General features: G+C 48.4%; 1 protein-coding gene across 3 annotated transcripts in view; it reads right to left on the bottom strand.

The window, feature by feature from the left end:
• LOC115200672 (protein RUFY3) overlaps window positions 1-16,137 on the bottom strand; it is a 49,721-nt gene that overhangs the window by 16,366 nt on the left and 17,218 nt on the right. For all 3 annotated transcript variants that reach the window (XM_029763885.1, XM_029763887.1, XM_029763886.1), the window contains exons 4-11: window positions 15,071-15,172; window positions 14,812-14,935; window positions 13,173-13,237; window positions 11,885-12,020; window positions 8,560-8,652; window positions 8,322-8,408; window positions 7,456-7,623; window positions 7,167-7,264 (exon numbers count right to left, since the gene is read on the bottom strand). In XM_029763885.1, the coding sequence (XP_029619745.1) occupies window positions 7,167-7,264; window positions 7,456-7,623; window positions 8,322-8,408; window positions 8,560-8,652; window positions 11,885-12,020; window positions 13,173-13,237; window positions 14,812-14,935; window positions 15,071-15,172 (873 nt within the window). The remainder of the gene's footprint in view (window positions 1-7,166; window positions 7,265-7,455; window positions 7,624-8,321; window positions 8,409-8,559; window positions 8,653-11,884; window positions 12,021-13,172; window positions 13,238-14,811; window positions 14,936-15,070; window positions 15,173-16,137) is intronic.

Raw genomic sequence — 16,137 nt, 5'->3', positions numbered from 1 at the left:
ACCGGTGTAGCGGTGTAGCAGACTACCGGTGTAGCAGCGTAGTAGACTACCGGTGTAGTAGACTACTGGTGTAGCAGTGTAGTAGACTACCGGTGTAGCAGACTACCGGTGTAGCGGTGTAGCAGACTACCGGTGTAGCGGTGTAGCAGACTACCGGTGTAGTAGACTACCGGTGTAGCGGCGTAGTAGACTACCGGTGTAGTAGACTACCGGTGTAGCGGCGTAGTAGACTACCGGTGTAGTAGACTACTGGTGTAGCAGTGTAGTAGACTACCGGTGTAGCAGACTACCGGTGTAGCGGTGTAGCAGACTACCGGTGTAGCGGTGTAGCAGACTACCGGTGTAGCGGTGTAGCAGACTACCGGTGTAGCGAACTACTGGTGTAGCGGTGTAGTAGACTACCGGTGTAGTAGACTACCGGTGTAGCAGACTACCGGTGTAGCGGCTTAGTAGACTACCGGTGTAGCAGACTACCGGTGTAGCGGTGTAGTAGACTACCGGTGTAGCGGCATAGCAGACTACCGGTGTAGCGGCATAGTAGACTACCGGTGTAGCGGTGTAGCAGACTACCGGTGTAGCGGACTACTGGTGTAGCGGTGTAGTAGACTACCGGTGTAGCGGCGTAGCAGACTACCGGTGTAGCGGCGTAGCAGACTACCGGTGTAGCGGCGTAGCAGACTACCGGTGTAGCGGCGTAGCAGACTACCGGTGTAGCAGACTACCGGTGTAGCAGCGTAGTAGAGTACCGGCGTAGTAGGCTACCGGTGTAGCGGTGTAGTAGCGGCGTAGTAGACTACCGGTGTAGGAGACTACTGGTGTAGCAGTGTAGTAGACTACCGGTGTAGCGGCGTAGTAGACTACCGGTGTAGGAGACTACTGGTGTAGCAGTGTAGTAGACTACCGGTGTAGCGGCGTAGTAGACTACCGGTGTAGCGGTGTAGCAGACTACCGGTGTAGCGGTGTAGCAGACTACCGGTGTAGCAGACTACCGGTGTAGCGGCTTAGTAGACTACCGGTGTAGCAGACTACCGGTGTAGCGGTGTAGTAGACTACCGGTGTAGCGGCATAGTAGACTACCGGTGTAGCGGCGTAGTAGACTACCGGTGTAGCGGTGTAGCAGACTACCGGTGTAGCGGACAACTGGTGTAGCGGTGTAGTAGACTACCGGTGTAGCAGACTACCGGTGTAGCGGCGTAGTAGACTACCGGTGTAGCGGCGTAGTAGACTACCGGTGTAGCGGCGTAGTAGACTACCGGTGTAGCGGCGTAGCAGACTACCGGTGTTGCGGTGTAGCAGACTACCGGTGTAGCAGCGTAGTAGAGTACCGGCGTAGTAGACTACCGGCGTAGTAGACTACCGGTGTAGCGGTGTAGTAGACTACCGGTGTAGCGGCGTAGTAGACTACCGGTGTAGTAGACTACCGGTGTAGCGGCGTAGCAGACTACCGGTGTAGCGGCGTAGCAGACTACCGGTGTAGCGGCGTAGTAGACTACCGGCGTAGTAGACTACCGGTGTAGTAGACTACCGGTGTAGACTACCGGTGTAGCAGCGTAGTAGACTACCGGTGTAGCGGCGTAGTAGACTACCGGTGTAGCAGTGTAGTAGACTACCGGTGTAGCGGCGTAGTAGACTACCGGTGTAGTAGACTACCGGTGTAGCGGCGTAGTAGACTACCGGTGTAGTAGACTACCGGTGTAGCAGCGTAGTAGACTACCGGTGTAGTAGACTACCGGTGTAGCAGCGTAGTAGACTACCGGTGTAGCGGCGTAGTAGACTACCGGTGTAGTAGACTACCGGTGTAGCGGTGTAGCAGCGTAGTAGACTACCGGTGTAGTAGACTACCGGTGTAGCGGCGTAGTAGACTACCGGTGTAGTAGACTACCGGTGTAGCGGCGTAGTAGACTACCGGTGTAGTAGACTACCGGTGTAGCAGCGTAGTAGACTACCGGCGTAGTAGACTACCGGTGTAGCGGCGTAGTAGACTACCGGTGTAGTAGACTACCGGTGTAGCAGCGTAGTAGACTACCGGCGTAGTAGACTACCGGTGTAGCGGCGTAGTAGACTACCGGTGTAGCGGCGTAGTAGACTACCGGTGTAGCGGCGTAGACCAAAGTAGTCAGGGCTCTAAATGAACCATTTTCAATGTCAGCACTGGTGCTCCCAAATGTAAAAAATTAGGCTCGATAAAGCCTATATTGGGCTTATGTGAAATGTAGCTACTTTTTGAAGCACATGCTGTGTGCTAGAAACAAATTACCCTTTTTAAAAAACATTGTTTATGTTGATCCAAAAACCTGACATTTGAAATTAAAGTTATTTGTGGAATATAAGGTTTCCACATTGTGAAAAAAAACCCACTAGTTTCCTATTGAGATGCAGTATAGTGAAATTGAACACTCTCTCTTTAAGAACATCAAGTTTGTGAGTGACAACATGCAAGAGATCAGTCATTCCTTTATTGCCGTGGTCAGCAACATTTTATGAGTCAAAATGTAAGCTGAGATCTACTGGTCTGATACACTGTAAAAAAAAAAAAAAAAAAACACATGACTTATTCAAACCAGTTCTGTAGCAGAGGTTTGTGCAGTAAGCTTTAGGCCTAATACATTATCACCGTAAATTGGCTATGCTTGAATTGCTCTGCCAATGTTTTTTCTTCTCAGACCATTTACCTTGAGATATATTATCACACCGGTAATAGATAGACACTTCTTCTATTGTCTATTACTTGTGAGGCACAGCTGAGTGAGCATTAATTTTTTATTTTATTTTAATGGACTGATGGTTCCTGCATCTGACGGACAGTTTAAACAGAGGGAGGGGAGAGAGCAGCAGAGGCTCTTCCTCTCACCATCTGTCCCTCCCTCCACTGAAACGGACCAAAATGGGGACACCAGTCTTCCAGCCGAAGGCGAAACTCCAGTCACATCACCGTATTATTTTACTAAGATGTCGCCTGGAGAAGAAGGCTGATGTTTGTGTCCGCAATCAATTGTGTTTCTATTGTGTTTTTTTGTTTGTTTATAACGTATTTTTATTTTTTTTACTTATTTTGTACATAATGTTGCCGCTACCATCTCATACGACCGAAAATAACTTCTAGACATCAGGACTGTGATTACTCACCACGGACTGGCAGAATCCTTTTTTTCCTTTAACGAGTCTGACGAGCCCGACGCGAACGATATACTGCTTTCTCGAGAACAGGCTCAGATCTCCGTGATTTGCGTGATGAGAAAAAGGGTCCAGAGGGCGGGCTGACTGAGAATTCGTAGGCGATCGAATAAACCCCCACTTCCTTCCATTCTGCAACGTGCAATCTTTGGAAAATAAAATAGATGACCGACGCGGAAGATTAAACTACCAACGGGACATTCAAAACTGTAAAATCTTATGCTTCACGGAGTCGTGGCTGAACGATGACATTATCAACATACAGCTGGCTGGTTGTACGCTGTACCGGCAGGATAGAACAGCAGCGTCTGGTAAGACAAGGGGAGGCGGACTACGTATTTTTGTAAATAACAGCTGGTGCACGATATTGAAGTCTCGAGCTATTGCTCGCCTGAGGTAGAGGATCTCATGATAAGCTGTAGACCAAACTATCTACCTTGAGAGTTTATCTGCATTTTTCGTAGCTGTTTACATCCAACTACAGACTGAGGCTGGCACTAAGACAGCATTGAATGAGCTGTATTCCGCAGTAAGCAAACAAGAAAACGCTCTCCAAGAGGCGGCACTCCTAGTGGCCGGGGACTTTAATGTTAAATGTGCAACCAGAGGGGGAAAAAAATTAAAATAAAACTCTAGATCACCTTTACTCCACACAGAGACGCATACAAAGCTCTCCCTCGCCCTCCATTTGGCAAATCTGATCATAATTCTATCCTCCTGATTCCTACTTACAAGTAAAAACTAATGCAGGAAGTAACATTGACTCGTCAATAAAAAAGTGGTCAGATGAAGCAGATGCTAAACTACAGGACTGTTTTGCTCAGACTGGAATATGTTCCGGGATTCTTCTGATGGCATTGAGGAGTACACCACACAAGTCACTGGCTTCATCAATAAGTGCGTCGATGATGTCGTCCCCACAGTGACCGTACGCACATACCCCAACCAGAAGCCATGGATCACAAGCAACATCCACACTGAGCTAACGGCTAGAGCTTTCAAGGAGCGGGACTTTAACCCGGAAGCTTAACCGAAATCCCGCTATGCCATCCGACGAACCATCAAACAGGCAAAGCTTCAATACAGGACTAAGATCGAATCATTCTGCACCGGCTCCAATGCTCGTTGAATGTGGCAGGGCTTGCAGACTATTACTGACTACAAAGGGAAGCACAGCCGAGAGCTGCCCAGTGACACAAGCATACCAGACAAGCTAAATTACTTCTATGCTTGCTTCGAGGCAAATAACACTTACACATGCATTAGAGCACCAGCTGTTCCGGAAGACTGCGTGATCACGCTCTCCGCAGCCGATGTGAGTAAGACCTATAAACAAGGCCGTGAATGTACCATGATGTGTACTGCGAGCATGCGCTGACCAGCTGGCAAGTGTCTTCACTGACATTTTCAACATGTCCCTGTCCGAGTCTGTAATACCAACATGTTTTAAGCAGACCACCATAGCCCCTGTGCCCAAGAACACAAAGGTAACCTGCCTAAATGACTACAGATCCGTAGCACTCACGTCTGTAGCCATGAAGTGCTTTGAAAGGCTGGTCATGGCTCACATCAACACCATTATCCCATAAACCCTAGACCCACTCCAACTTGCCTACCGCCCCAACAAATCCACAGATGATGCAATCTCCATTGTACTCCACACTCCTCAGGGGTGAGTACTCAGTCCCCTCCTGTACTCCCTTGTTCATTCATCACTGCACGGCCAGGCACGACTCCAACACCATCATTTAGTTTGCCGATGATCACCGACAACGATGAGCGGATAGGGAGGAGTGTGGTGACCTGGCAGTGTGGTGCCAGGATAACAACCTCTCCCTCAACGTGATCAAGACAAAGGAGATGATTGTGGACTACAGGAAAAGGAGGACTGAGCACGCCCCCATTCTCATCGACGGGGCTGTAGTGCAGTAGGTTGAGAGCTTCAAGTTCCTTGGTGTCCACAACACCAACAAACTAACATGGTCCATGCACACGAAAACAGTCGTGAAGAGGGCACCACAAAACCTATTCACGTCCTCAGATCCTCAAAAGGTTCTACAGCTGCACCATCGAGAGCATCCTGACTGGTTGCTGGTTGCTTGGTATGGCAACTGCTCGGCCTCCGACCGCAAGGCGCTACAGAGGGTAGTGCGTACGGCCCAGTACATCACTGGGGTCAAGCTTCCTGCCATCCAGGACCTCTATACCAGGCATTGTCAGAGGAAGGCCCTAAAAATTGTCAAAGACTCCAGCCACCCTAGTCAGACTGTTCTCTCTGCTACCGCACGGCAAGCGGTACCGGAGCGCCAAGTCTAGCTCCAAGAGGCTTCTTAACAGCTTCTACCCCCAAGCCATGAGACTCCTGAACATCTAATCAAATGGCTACCCAGACTATTTGCATTGCCCCCCCCCCCCCCTCTACGCTACTGCTACTCTCTGTTATTATCATCTATGCATAGTCACTTTAATAACCCTACCTACATGTACATATTACCTCAACTAACTGGTGTCCCCACACATTGACTCTGTACTGGTACCCCCTGTATATAGCCTCCACATTGACTCTGTACCGGTACCCCCTGTATATAGCCTCCACATTGACTCTGTACCGGTACCCCCTGTATATAGCCTCCACATTGACTCTGTACCGGTACCCCCTGTACATTGACTCTGTACCGGTACCCCCTGTATATAGCCTCCACATTGACTCTGTACCGGTACCCCCTGTATATAGCCTCCACATTGACTCTGTACCGGTACCCCCTGTATACAGCCTCCACATTGACTCTGTACCGGTACCCCCTGTATATAGCCTCCACATTGACTCTGTACCGGTACCCCCTGTATATAGCCTCCACATTGACTCTGTACCGGTACCCCCCTGTATATAGCCTCCACATTGACTCTGTACCGGTACCCCCTGTATATAGCCTCCACATTGACTCTGTACCGGTACCCCCTGTATATGGCCTCCACATTGACTCTGTAACAGAACCCCCTGTATATAGCCTCCACATTGACTCTGTATCGGTACCCCCTGTATATAGCCTCCACATTGACTCTGTACCGGTACCCCCCTGTATATAGCCTCCACATTGACTCTGTACCGGTACCCCCTGTATATAGCCTCCACATTGACTCTGTACCGGTACCCCCTGTATATAGCCTCCACATTGACTCTGTACCGTAACACCCTGTATATAGCCTCCACATTGACTCTGTAGTGTAATACCCTGTATATAGCCTCCACATTGACTCTGTACCAGTACCTATAGGTGCACTTGATTTGTTTTCCGGGCCCGGGGCCGTACGGCACTCAGGGGCAGCGGTACAGAAAAGCCCGATCTTAACAACAATTATTCTGGGTGGTTGTTTATTTCTAGTCTTACTGGTGCACCCTAATAAAAATTCCAGGTCTCACAGCAAAATATTTAGGAGCATATGCAACTAAAATAGATCCCTGAGTGGAGTTGACTTTAGAGCCCTGAGTGGAGCGGACTTTAGAGCCCTGAGTGGAGCGGACTTTAGAGCCCTGAGTGGAGCGGACTTTAGAGCCCTGAGTGGAGTGTGGAGTGGACTTTAGAGCCCTGAGTGGAGTGTGGAGTGGACTTTAGAGCCCTGAGTGGAGTGTGGAGTGGACTTTAGAGCCCTGAGTGGAGTGTGGAGTGGACTTTAGAGCCCTGAGTGGAGTGGACTTTAGAGCCCTGAGTGGAGCGGACTTTAGAGCCCTGAGTGTAGTGTGGAGTGGACTTTAGAGCCCTGAGTGGAGTGTAGTGGAGTGGACTTTAGAGCCCTGAGTGGAGTGGACTTTAGAGCCCTGAGTGGAGTGTGGAGTGGACTTTAGAGCCCTGAGTGGAGTGGACTTTAGAGCCCTGAGTGGAGTGGACTTTAGAGCCCTGAGTGGAGTGTGGAGTGGACTTTAGAGCCCTGAGTGGAGTGGACTTTAGAGCCCTGAGTGGAGTGTGGAGTGTGAAGATGGGGTTCCCTCCCACCTGATCTCTAGCTGTTTTATAGTCCCAGCCATCTGATTGGTTTTCTCCTCTAGGCGACTGATGACCTCACTCTTCTGCTTGCCGCTCACCTCCGAGCTCTGTGGACACCAGGGTTGGGATCAATTACACTTCAATTCCCTTAACTGAAATTCCAATAACTGTGCGTTAGTGTCGGTCTTTGTAAAAAATAAAAATACATTTTTTAAAACAATATATAATATATATATATATATATATATCATTTATAAAGAGCCTCTCTCTCACACCCAAGGCGCTCCAAAACGTGTACCTGGGACTTCTGCGCTAGCTGCTGGTTGAGGGTCCGGAGGTCATCCAGCTGTTGTCGAAGCTCCACCAGAGCATCCTGTTTCTCACACATATCCGTCTCTAACATCTTCATAGACAGCTCCATTTCCTGCTTCATACCGATCTGAACCTCCAGCTCCTTCTCTACATCCTGCAGGGAGAGAGGGATGGATGAGGGAGAGGAAGGACAGATGAATGAGGGAGAGGGATGGATGAGGGAGAGGAAGGACAGATGAATGAGGGAGAGGGAGGTGGAGAAAGGACAGATGGATGAGGGAGCGGGGGAGGATGGAGGAAGGACAGATGAATGAGGGAGAGGGAGACGATCTGCACCTCCAACTCCATGTCCTGAGAGAGAGAGAGAGGATGGAGAGAGAGAGAGAGAGGATGGAGAGAGAGAGAGAGAGGATGGAGAGAGAGAGATAAAGGATGGAGAGAGAGATAAAGGATGGAGAGAGAGAGAGGATGGAGAGAGAGAGAGAGGATGGAGAGAGAGAGAGAGGATGGAGAGAGAGAGAGAGGATGGAGAGAGAGAGAGAGAGGATGGAGAGAGAGAGAGAGAGGATGGAGAGAGAGAGAGAGGATGGAGAGAGAGAGGAGATGGAGAGAGAGAGAGAGGATGGAGAGAGAGAGGATGGAGAGAGAGAGAGAGGATGGAGAGAGAGAGGATGGAGAGAGAGAGGATGGAGAGAGAGAGAGAGGATGGAGAGAGAGAGAGAGGATGGAGAGAGAGAGAGGATGGAGAGAGAGAGGATGGAGAGAGAGAGGATGGAGAGAGAGAGGATGGAGGATGGAGGAAATAACTGATCCATGTCAGGAATAACGGGGCAAACAGAGAGAGAAACTGACCAATCGTAGCAGAGTTTCCTCCTTCAGCTGTTTGCGTGCCTCTCCCAGCACCTGGCCGTCTGCCAAGCCGTCCCCTGCCCGCGACGCCTGGGGCGAGACATCACGGAGCACATAACACAATTATTACACCCTACATATCACGGTTATAAAGCTTTATAAAAAGACACGTCACACATTCACCCTACAACATACACCCTACATAAAAGATCATTCTAAAAATGTTTGAGGGGTGGACAACCTTGCGACTGGACTCTAGCTGGTAGGAGCTCTCCTCCTTGACTCGTTCTACGTCCTCTTGTAGGGTAATGATCCTGTTGTTGGCTACTGCAAGCTGGGCAGACAACACACCAGGTTACAGACATTACTAATGTTGTCTACTGCAAGCTGGACAGACAACACACCAGGATACAGACATTACTAATGTTGTCTACTGCAAGCTGGACAGACAACACACCAGGTTACAGACATTACTAATGTTGTCTACTGCAAGCTGGGCAGACAACACACCAGGTTACAGACATTACTAATGTTGTCTACTGCAAGCTGGACAGACAACACACCAGGATACAGACATTACTAATGTTGTCTACTGCAAGCTGGGCAGACAACACACCAGGTTACAGAGAGACATTACTAATGTTGTCTACAGCAAGCTGGGCAGACAACACCCCAGGTTACAGACATTACTAATGTTGTCTACTACAAGCTGGGCAGACAACACACCAGGTTACAGAGAGACATTACTAATGTTGTCTACTGCAAGCTGGGCAGACAACACACCAGGTTACAGACATTACTAATGTTGTCTACTGCAAGCTGGGCAGACAACACACCAGGTTACAGACATTACTAATGTTGTCTACTGCAAGCTGGGCAGACAACACACCAGGTTACAGACATTACTAATGTTGTCTACTGCAAGCTGGGCAGACAACACACCAGGTTACAGACATTACTAATGTTGTCTACAGCAAGCTGGGCAGACAACACACCAGGTTACAGAGAGACATTACTAATGTTGTCTACAGCAAGCTGGGCAGACAACACACCAGGTTACAGACATTACTAATGTTGTCTACTGCAAGCTGGGCAGACAACACACCAGGTTACAGACATTACTAATGTTGTCTACTGCAAGCTGGGCAGACAACACACCAGGTTACAGACATTACTAATGTTGTCTACTGCAAGCTGGACAGACAACACACCAGGTTACAGACATTACTAATGTTGTCTACTGCAAGCTGGGCAGACAACACCCCAGGTTACAGACATTACTAATGTTGTCTACTGCAAGCTGGGCAGACAACACACCAGGTTACAGACATTACTAATGTTGTCTACAGCAAGCTGGGCAGACAACACACCAGGTTACAGACATTACTAATGTTGTCTACTGCAAGCTGGGCAGACAACACACCAGGTTACAGAGAGACATTACTAATGTTGTCTACAGCAAGCTGGGCAGACAACACACCAGGTTACAGAGAGACATTACTAATGTTGTCTACAGCAAGCTGGGCAGACAACACACCAGGTTACAAACATTACTAATGTTGTCTACTGCAAGCTGGGCAGACAACACACCAGGTTACAGACATTACTAATGTTGTCTACTGCAAGCTGGGCAGACAACACACCAGGTTACAGACATTACTAATGTTGTCTACTGCAAGCTGGGCAGACAACACACCAGGTTACAGACATTACTAATGTTGTCTACTGCAAGCTGGGCAGACAACACACCAGGTTACAGACATTACTAATGTTGTCTACAGCAAGCTGGGCAGACAACACACCAGGTTACAGACATTACTAATGTTGTCTACTGCAAGCTGGGCAGACAACACACCAGGTTACATACATTACTAATGTTGTCTACTGCAAGCTGGACAGACAACACACCAGGATACAGACATTACTAATGTTGTCTACTGCAAGCTGGGCAGACAACACACCAGGTTACAGAGAGACATTACTAATGTTGTCTACAGCAAGCTGGGCAGACAACACCCCAGGTTACAGACATTACTAATGTTGTCTACTACAAGCTGGGCAGACAACACACCAGGTTACAGAGAGACATTACTAATGTTGTCTACTACAAGCTGGGCAGACAACACACCAGGTTACAGACATTACTAATGTTGTCTACTGCAAGCTGGGCAGACAACACACCAGGTTACAGACATTACTAATGTTGTCTACAGCAAGCTGGGCAGACAACACACCAGGTTACAGAGAGACATTACTAATGTTGTCTACAGCAAGCTGGGCAGACAACACACCAGGTTACAGACATTACTAATGTTGTCTACTGCAAGCTGGGCAGACAACACACCAGGTTACAGACATTACTAATGTTGTCTACTGCAAGCTGGGCAGACAACACACCAGGTTACAGACATTACTAATGTTGTCTACAGCAAGCTGGGCAGACAACACACCAGGTTACAGAGAGACATTACTAATGTTGTCTACAGCAAGCTGGGCAGACAACACACCAGGTTACAGACATTACTAATGTTGTCTACTGCAAGCTGGGCAGACAACACACCAGGTTACAGACATTACTAATGTTGTCTACTGCAAGCTGGGCAGACAACACACCAGGTTACAGACATTACTAATGTTGTCTACTGCAAGCTGGGCAGACAACACCCCAGGTTACAGACATTACTAATGTTGTCTACTGCAAGCTGGGCAGACAACACACCAGGTTACAGACATTACTAATGTTGTCTACAGCAAGCTGGGCAGACAACACACCAGGTTACAGAGAGACATTACTAATGTTGTCTACAGCAAGCTGGGCAGACAACACACCAGGTTACAGAGAGACATTACTAATGTTGTCTACAGCAAGCTGGGCAGACAACACACCAGGTTACAGACAGACATTACTAATGTTGTCTACTGCAAGCTGGGCAGACAACACACCAGGTTACAGAGAGACATTACTAATGTTGTCTACTGCAAGCTGGGCAGACAACACACCAGGTTACAGACATTACTAATGTTGTCTACAGCAAGCTGGGCAGACAACACACCAGGTTACAGACAGACATTACTAATGTTGTCTACTGCAAGCTGGGCAGACAACACACCAGGTTACAGACATTACTAATGTTGTCTACAGCAAGCTGGGCAGACAACACACCAGGTTACAGACAGACATTACTAATGTTGTCTACTGCAAGCTGGGCAGACAACACACCAGGTTACAGACATTACTAATGTTGTCTACAGCAAGCTGGGCAGACAACACACCAGGTTACAGACAGACATTACTAATGTTGTCTACTGCAAGCTGGGCAGACAACACACCAGGTTACAGACATTACTAATGTTGTCTACAGCAAGCTGGGCAGACAACACACCAGGTTACAGAGAGACATTACTAATGTTGTCTACTGCAAGCTGGACAGACAACACACCAGGTTACAGACATTACTAATGTTGTCTACAGCAAGCTGGATTTTAGAAAAGCATCTCCCAGCCCCATAGTGTAGCGGCAGAATACATGGTAGAAATGAGAACGTGGTAGAAACTAACCCGCCCACCTCTTCAGTGAGCTTGGTGTTGGACTTCTCCATAGTGTCCACTTTGGCCTGCAGGTTGTTGACCGAAGCACTCAGGTGTCTGTTGAGCTCTTCAACATAGTTCTTCTGGTCCAGGATGGCTGTGATCTGTCCATCCCTGGTGGGAGACAAGATGAAAATAGAAAGCATGTGGTAAGCAGCAAAACACCTCGTTGAAACATGCAGCAAACTAACAGACCACTAGGGCCCTGTCTCCTTCCAGAGGGATGAGGCTCCCACTAGGGCCCTGTCTCCTTCCAGAGGGATGAGGCTCCCACTAGGGCCCTGTCTCCTTCCAGAGGGATGAGGCTCCCACTAGGGCCCTGTCTCCTTCCAGAGGGATGAGGCTCCCACTAGGGCCCTGTCTCCTTCCAGAGGGATGAGGCTCCCACTAGGGCCCTGTCTCCTTCCAGAGGGATGAGGCTCCCACTAGGGCCCTGTCTCCTTCCAGAGGGATGAGGCTCCCACTAGGGCCCTGTCTCCTTCCAGAGGGATGAGGCTCCCACTAGGGCCCTGTCTCCTTCCAGAGGGATGAGGCTCCCACTAGGGCCCTGTCTCCTTCCAGAGGGATGAGGCTCCCACTAGGGCCCTGTCTCCTTCCAGAGGGATGAGGCTCCCACTAGGGCCCTGTCTCCTTCCAGAGGGATGAGGCTCCCACTAGGGCCCTGTCTCCTTCCAGAGGGATGAGGCTCCCACTAGGGCCCTGTCTCCTTCCAGAGGGATGTTTAGACCCAAGGCTCCCACTAGGGCCCTGTCTCCTTCCAGAGGGATGAGGCTCCCACTAGGGCCCTGTCTCCTTCCAGAGGGATGAGGCTCCCACTAGGGCCCTGTCTCCTTCCAGAGGGATGAGGCTCCCACTAGGGCCCTGTCTCCTTCCAGAGGGATGAGGCTCCCACTAGGGCCCTGTCTCCTTCCAGAGGGATGAGGCTCCCACTAGGGCCCTGTCTCCTTCCAGAGGGATGAGGCTCCCACTAGGGCCCTGTCTCCTTCCAGAGGGATGAGGCTCCCACTAGGGCCCTGTCTCCTTCCAGAGGGATGAGGCTCCCACTAGGGCCCTGTCTCCTTCCAGAGGGATGAGGCTCCCACTAGGGCCCTGTCTCCTTCCAGAGGGATGAGGCTCCCACTAGGGCCCTGTCTCCTTCCAGAAGGATGTTTAGACCCAAGGCTCCCACTAGGGCCCTGTCTCCTTCCAGAGGGATGAGGCTCCCACTAGGGCCGTGTCTCCTTCCAGAGGGATGTTTCCTCAAGGTGAGGAGGAGGAGGGACTCACCCTTCTACTGTCTTGCTGCTGTGACCTCCGTCTTTAAGATACATGGAGAAGTCTATCACCCCGACCTGGAAACAGGAAACAGACAGACAGTGGTATTAACACTTCAGTTAGGAAGAGAAACACAGAATCAAGGTCTGCAGTTGAAAACTCTCTCGTCTGGATAAATCTGACACATTTATAAAATATGTGGACTGATGTGGATTATCCCGGTCAAATAACAGTAATACAGCGGCTTCGGAAAGTATTCAGACCCCTTGAATTGTTCCACATTTTATTATGTTACAGCCTTATTCTAAAATTGAATTATTATTCAATTTTTTTTTAAATGTTCAGCAATCTATACACAATACCCCATAATGACAAAGTGAAAACAGGTTTTTTGAAATACCTGATTTACATAAGTATTCAGACCCTTTGCTACGACTCGAAATTGACCCCCATCCTGTTTCCATTGACCATCCTTGAGATGTTTCTACAACTTGATTGGAGTCCACCTGTGGTAAATTCAATTGGTTGGACATGATTTGGTTGGACATGACCAATTGGTTGGACATGACCACACCTGTCTATATAAATTCTCACAGTTGACAGTGCATGTCAGAACAAAAACCAAGCCATGAGGTTGAGGGAATTGTCTGTAGAGCTCCGAGACAGGATTGTGTCAAGGCACAGATCTGGGGAAGGGAACCAAAACATTTCTGCAGCATTGAAGGTCCCCAAGAACACAGTGGCTTCCATCATTCTTAAATGGAAGAAGTTTGGAACCACCAAGACTCTTCCTAGAGCTGGCCGCCCGGCCAAACTGAGCAATCGGGGGAGAAGGGCCTTGGTCAGGGAGGTGACCAAGAACCAGATGGTCACTCTGACAGAGCTCCAGAGTTCCTATGTGGAGATGGGAGAACCTTCCAGAAGGACAACCATCTCTGCAGCACTCCACCAATCAGGCCTTTATAGTAGAGTGGCCAGACGGAAGCCACTCCTCAGTAAAAGGCACATGACAGCCCGCTTGGAGTTTACCAAAAGGCACCTAAAGGACTCAGACCATGAGAAACAAGAAACATGGATTGTGTCTGTGTGCCATTCAGAGGGTGAATGGGAAAGACAAAATATTTAAGTGCCTTTGAACAGGGTATGGTAGTAGGTGCCAGGCGCACCGGTTTGAGTCAAGAACTGCAACGCTGCTGGGGAATTTCACCCTCGACAGTTTTCTATGTGTATCAAGAATGGTCCACCACCCAAAGGATATCCAGCCAACGTGACACAACTGTGGAGAAGCATTGGAGTCAACATGGGCCAGCATCCCTGTGGAAACGCTTTCAACACCTTGTAGAGTCCATGACCCAACGAATTGAGTCTGTTCTGGGGGGGAAAAGGGGGGGAGCAACTCAATATTAGGATGGTGTACTTATATGGTACTGTATTCTGTGTACAGACTACATTGTAAATATATAGTGTACTGTATTCTGTGTACAGAATACAGTGTAAATATACAGTGTACTGTACCTACAGTGTAAATATACAGTGTACTGTAACTACAGTGTAAATATACAGTGTACTGTAACTACAGTGTAAATATATAGTGTACTGTAACTACAGTGTAAATATACAGTGTACTGTAACTACAGTGTAGAATATCAACCTGTGAATCCAGGTCTTCTCCCTTCATACAGAGGTTGGCATCGATGACGTTCAACCCAACCAGCAGCCCGGCAATCACGGCTCCCTCCTCCTCCATCATGAGCGCATTGGCCTCGTAGAACTCACTGTTGACACACACACACACACACACACACACACACACACACACACACACTTGGCCTCATTAAACAACTCACTGTTAACACACACACACAGACACCTCACTGGCAACGTATGCTCTCGCTCGCACGCACACACACCTGAGCAGGTCCTTCCTGTTGATGATGGTCTTCATGTAGTCTGACAGCTTCTTCTGCATCAGGGCCAATCGCAGCCAGGCCCGCCCTCTTCCTAACGGGGTTCTGGTGAGTGACGGGTTACATAAATCAGATAAACAAACCCCTGTCATAATAGTCTACACCAATCACATATGAACTGAACGGTGAGTGACAGAGATTTACACCAATCAGATAACGTCAATACACACCGCGCATTAGCCATGGCAAAAATGCATAGAATTGCAAGAAATTTGCTTCAAAAGAGAAAGAAATTCTCAGCTCAATGGAAACATTATTAGCAATGTATCTCTACGCCACCAAAATACAGTTGAAGTCAGAAGTTTACATACACTTAGGTTGGAGTCATTAAAACTATTTTTTCAACCACTCCACAAATTTCTTGTTAACGAACGATAGTTTTGGCAAGTCGGTTAGGACATCTACTTTGTGCATGACACAAGTCATTTTTCCAACAATTGTTTACAGACAGATTATTTCACTTATAATTCACTGTATCACAATTCCAGTGGTCAGAAGTTTACATACACTAAGTTGACTGTGCCTTGAACCTCTCTTAGGTAGGGGGCAGTATTTTCACGTCCGGATGAAAAGCATGCCCAAAGTAAACTGCCTGCTACTCAGGCCCAGAAGCTAGGATATGCATATAATTGGTAGATTTGGATAGAAAACACTCTAAAGTTTCTAAAACTGTTAAAATAATGTTCAGCCTACCACTGTTTTCAATGGCTGTCACTTTTATTATATGGTGAAATCGTCCCCGATTGCAGTTCCTAAGGCTTCCACTAGATGTCAAAAGTCTTTAGTAAGAGTTTCAGGCTGGTTTTTGGAAAAATTAGCCCGAAATGTTTGTTTTTCTAGCTGGCTCCCATTTTGGCTGTAGTGTTTCCAAGCGCGTGGAAGAGTGCCATGTTCTGTTATAATCTCCACCCGGCACAGCCAGAAGAGGACTGGCCACCCCTCATAGCCTGGTTCCTCTCTAGGTTTCTTCCTAGGTTCTGGCCTTTCTAGGGAGTTTTTCCTAGCCACCG

Source organism: Salmo trutta, chromosome 9, assembly GCF_901001165.1.
Source record: "Salmo trutta chromosome 9, fSalTru1.1, whole genome shotgun sequence".
In the NCBI taxonomy this organism is placed as follows: Eukaryota; Metazoa; Chordata; class Actinopteri; order Salmoniformes; family Salmonidae; genus Salmo; species Salmo trutta.
The sequence above is the reverse complement of the archived record's forward strand: the minus strand, read 5'-3'. Positions and strand labels throughout refer to the sequence as shown.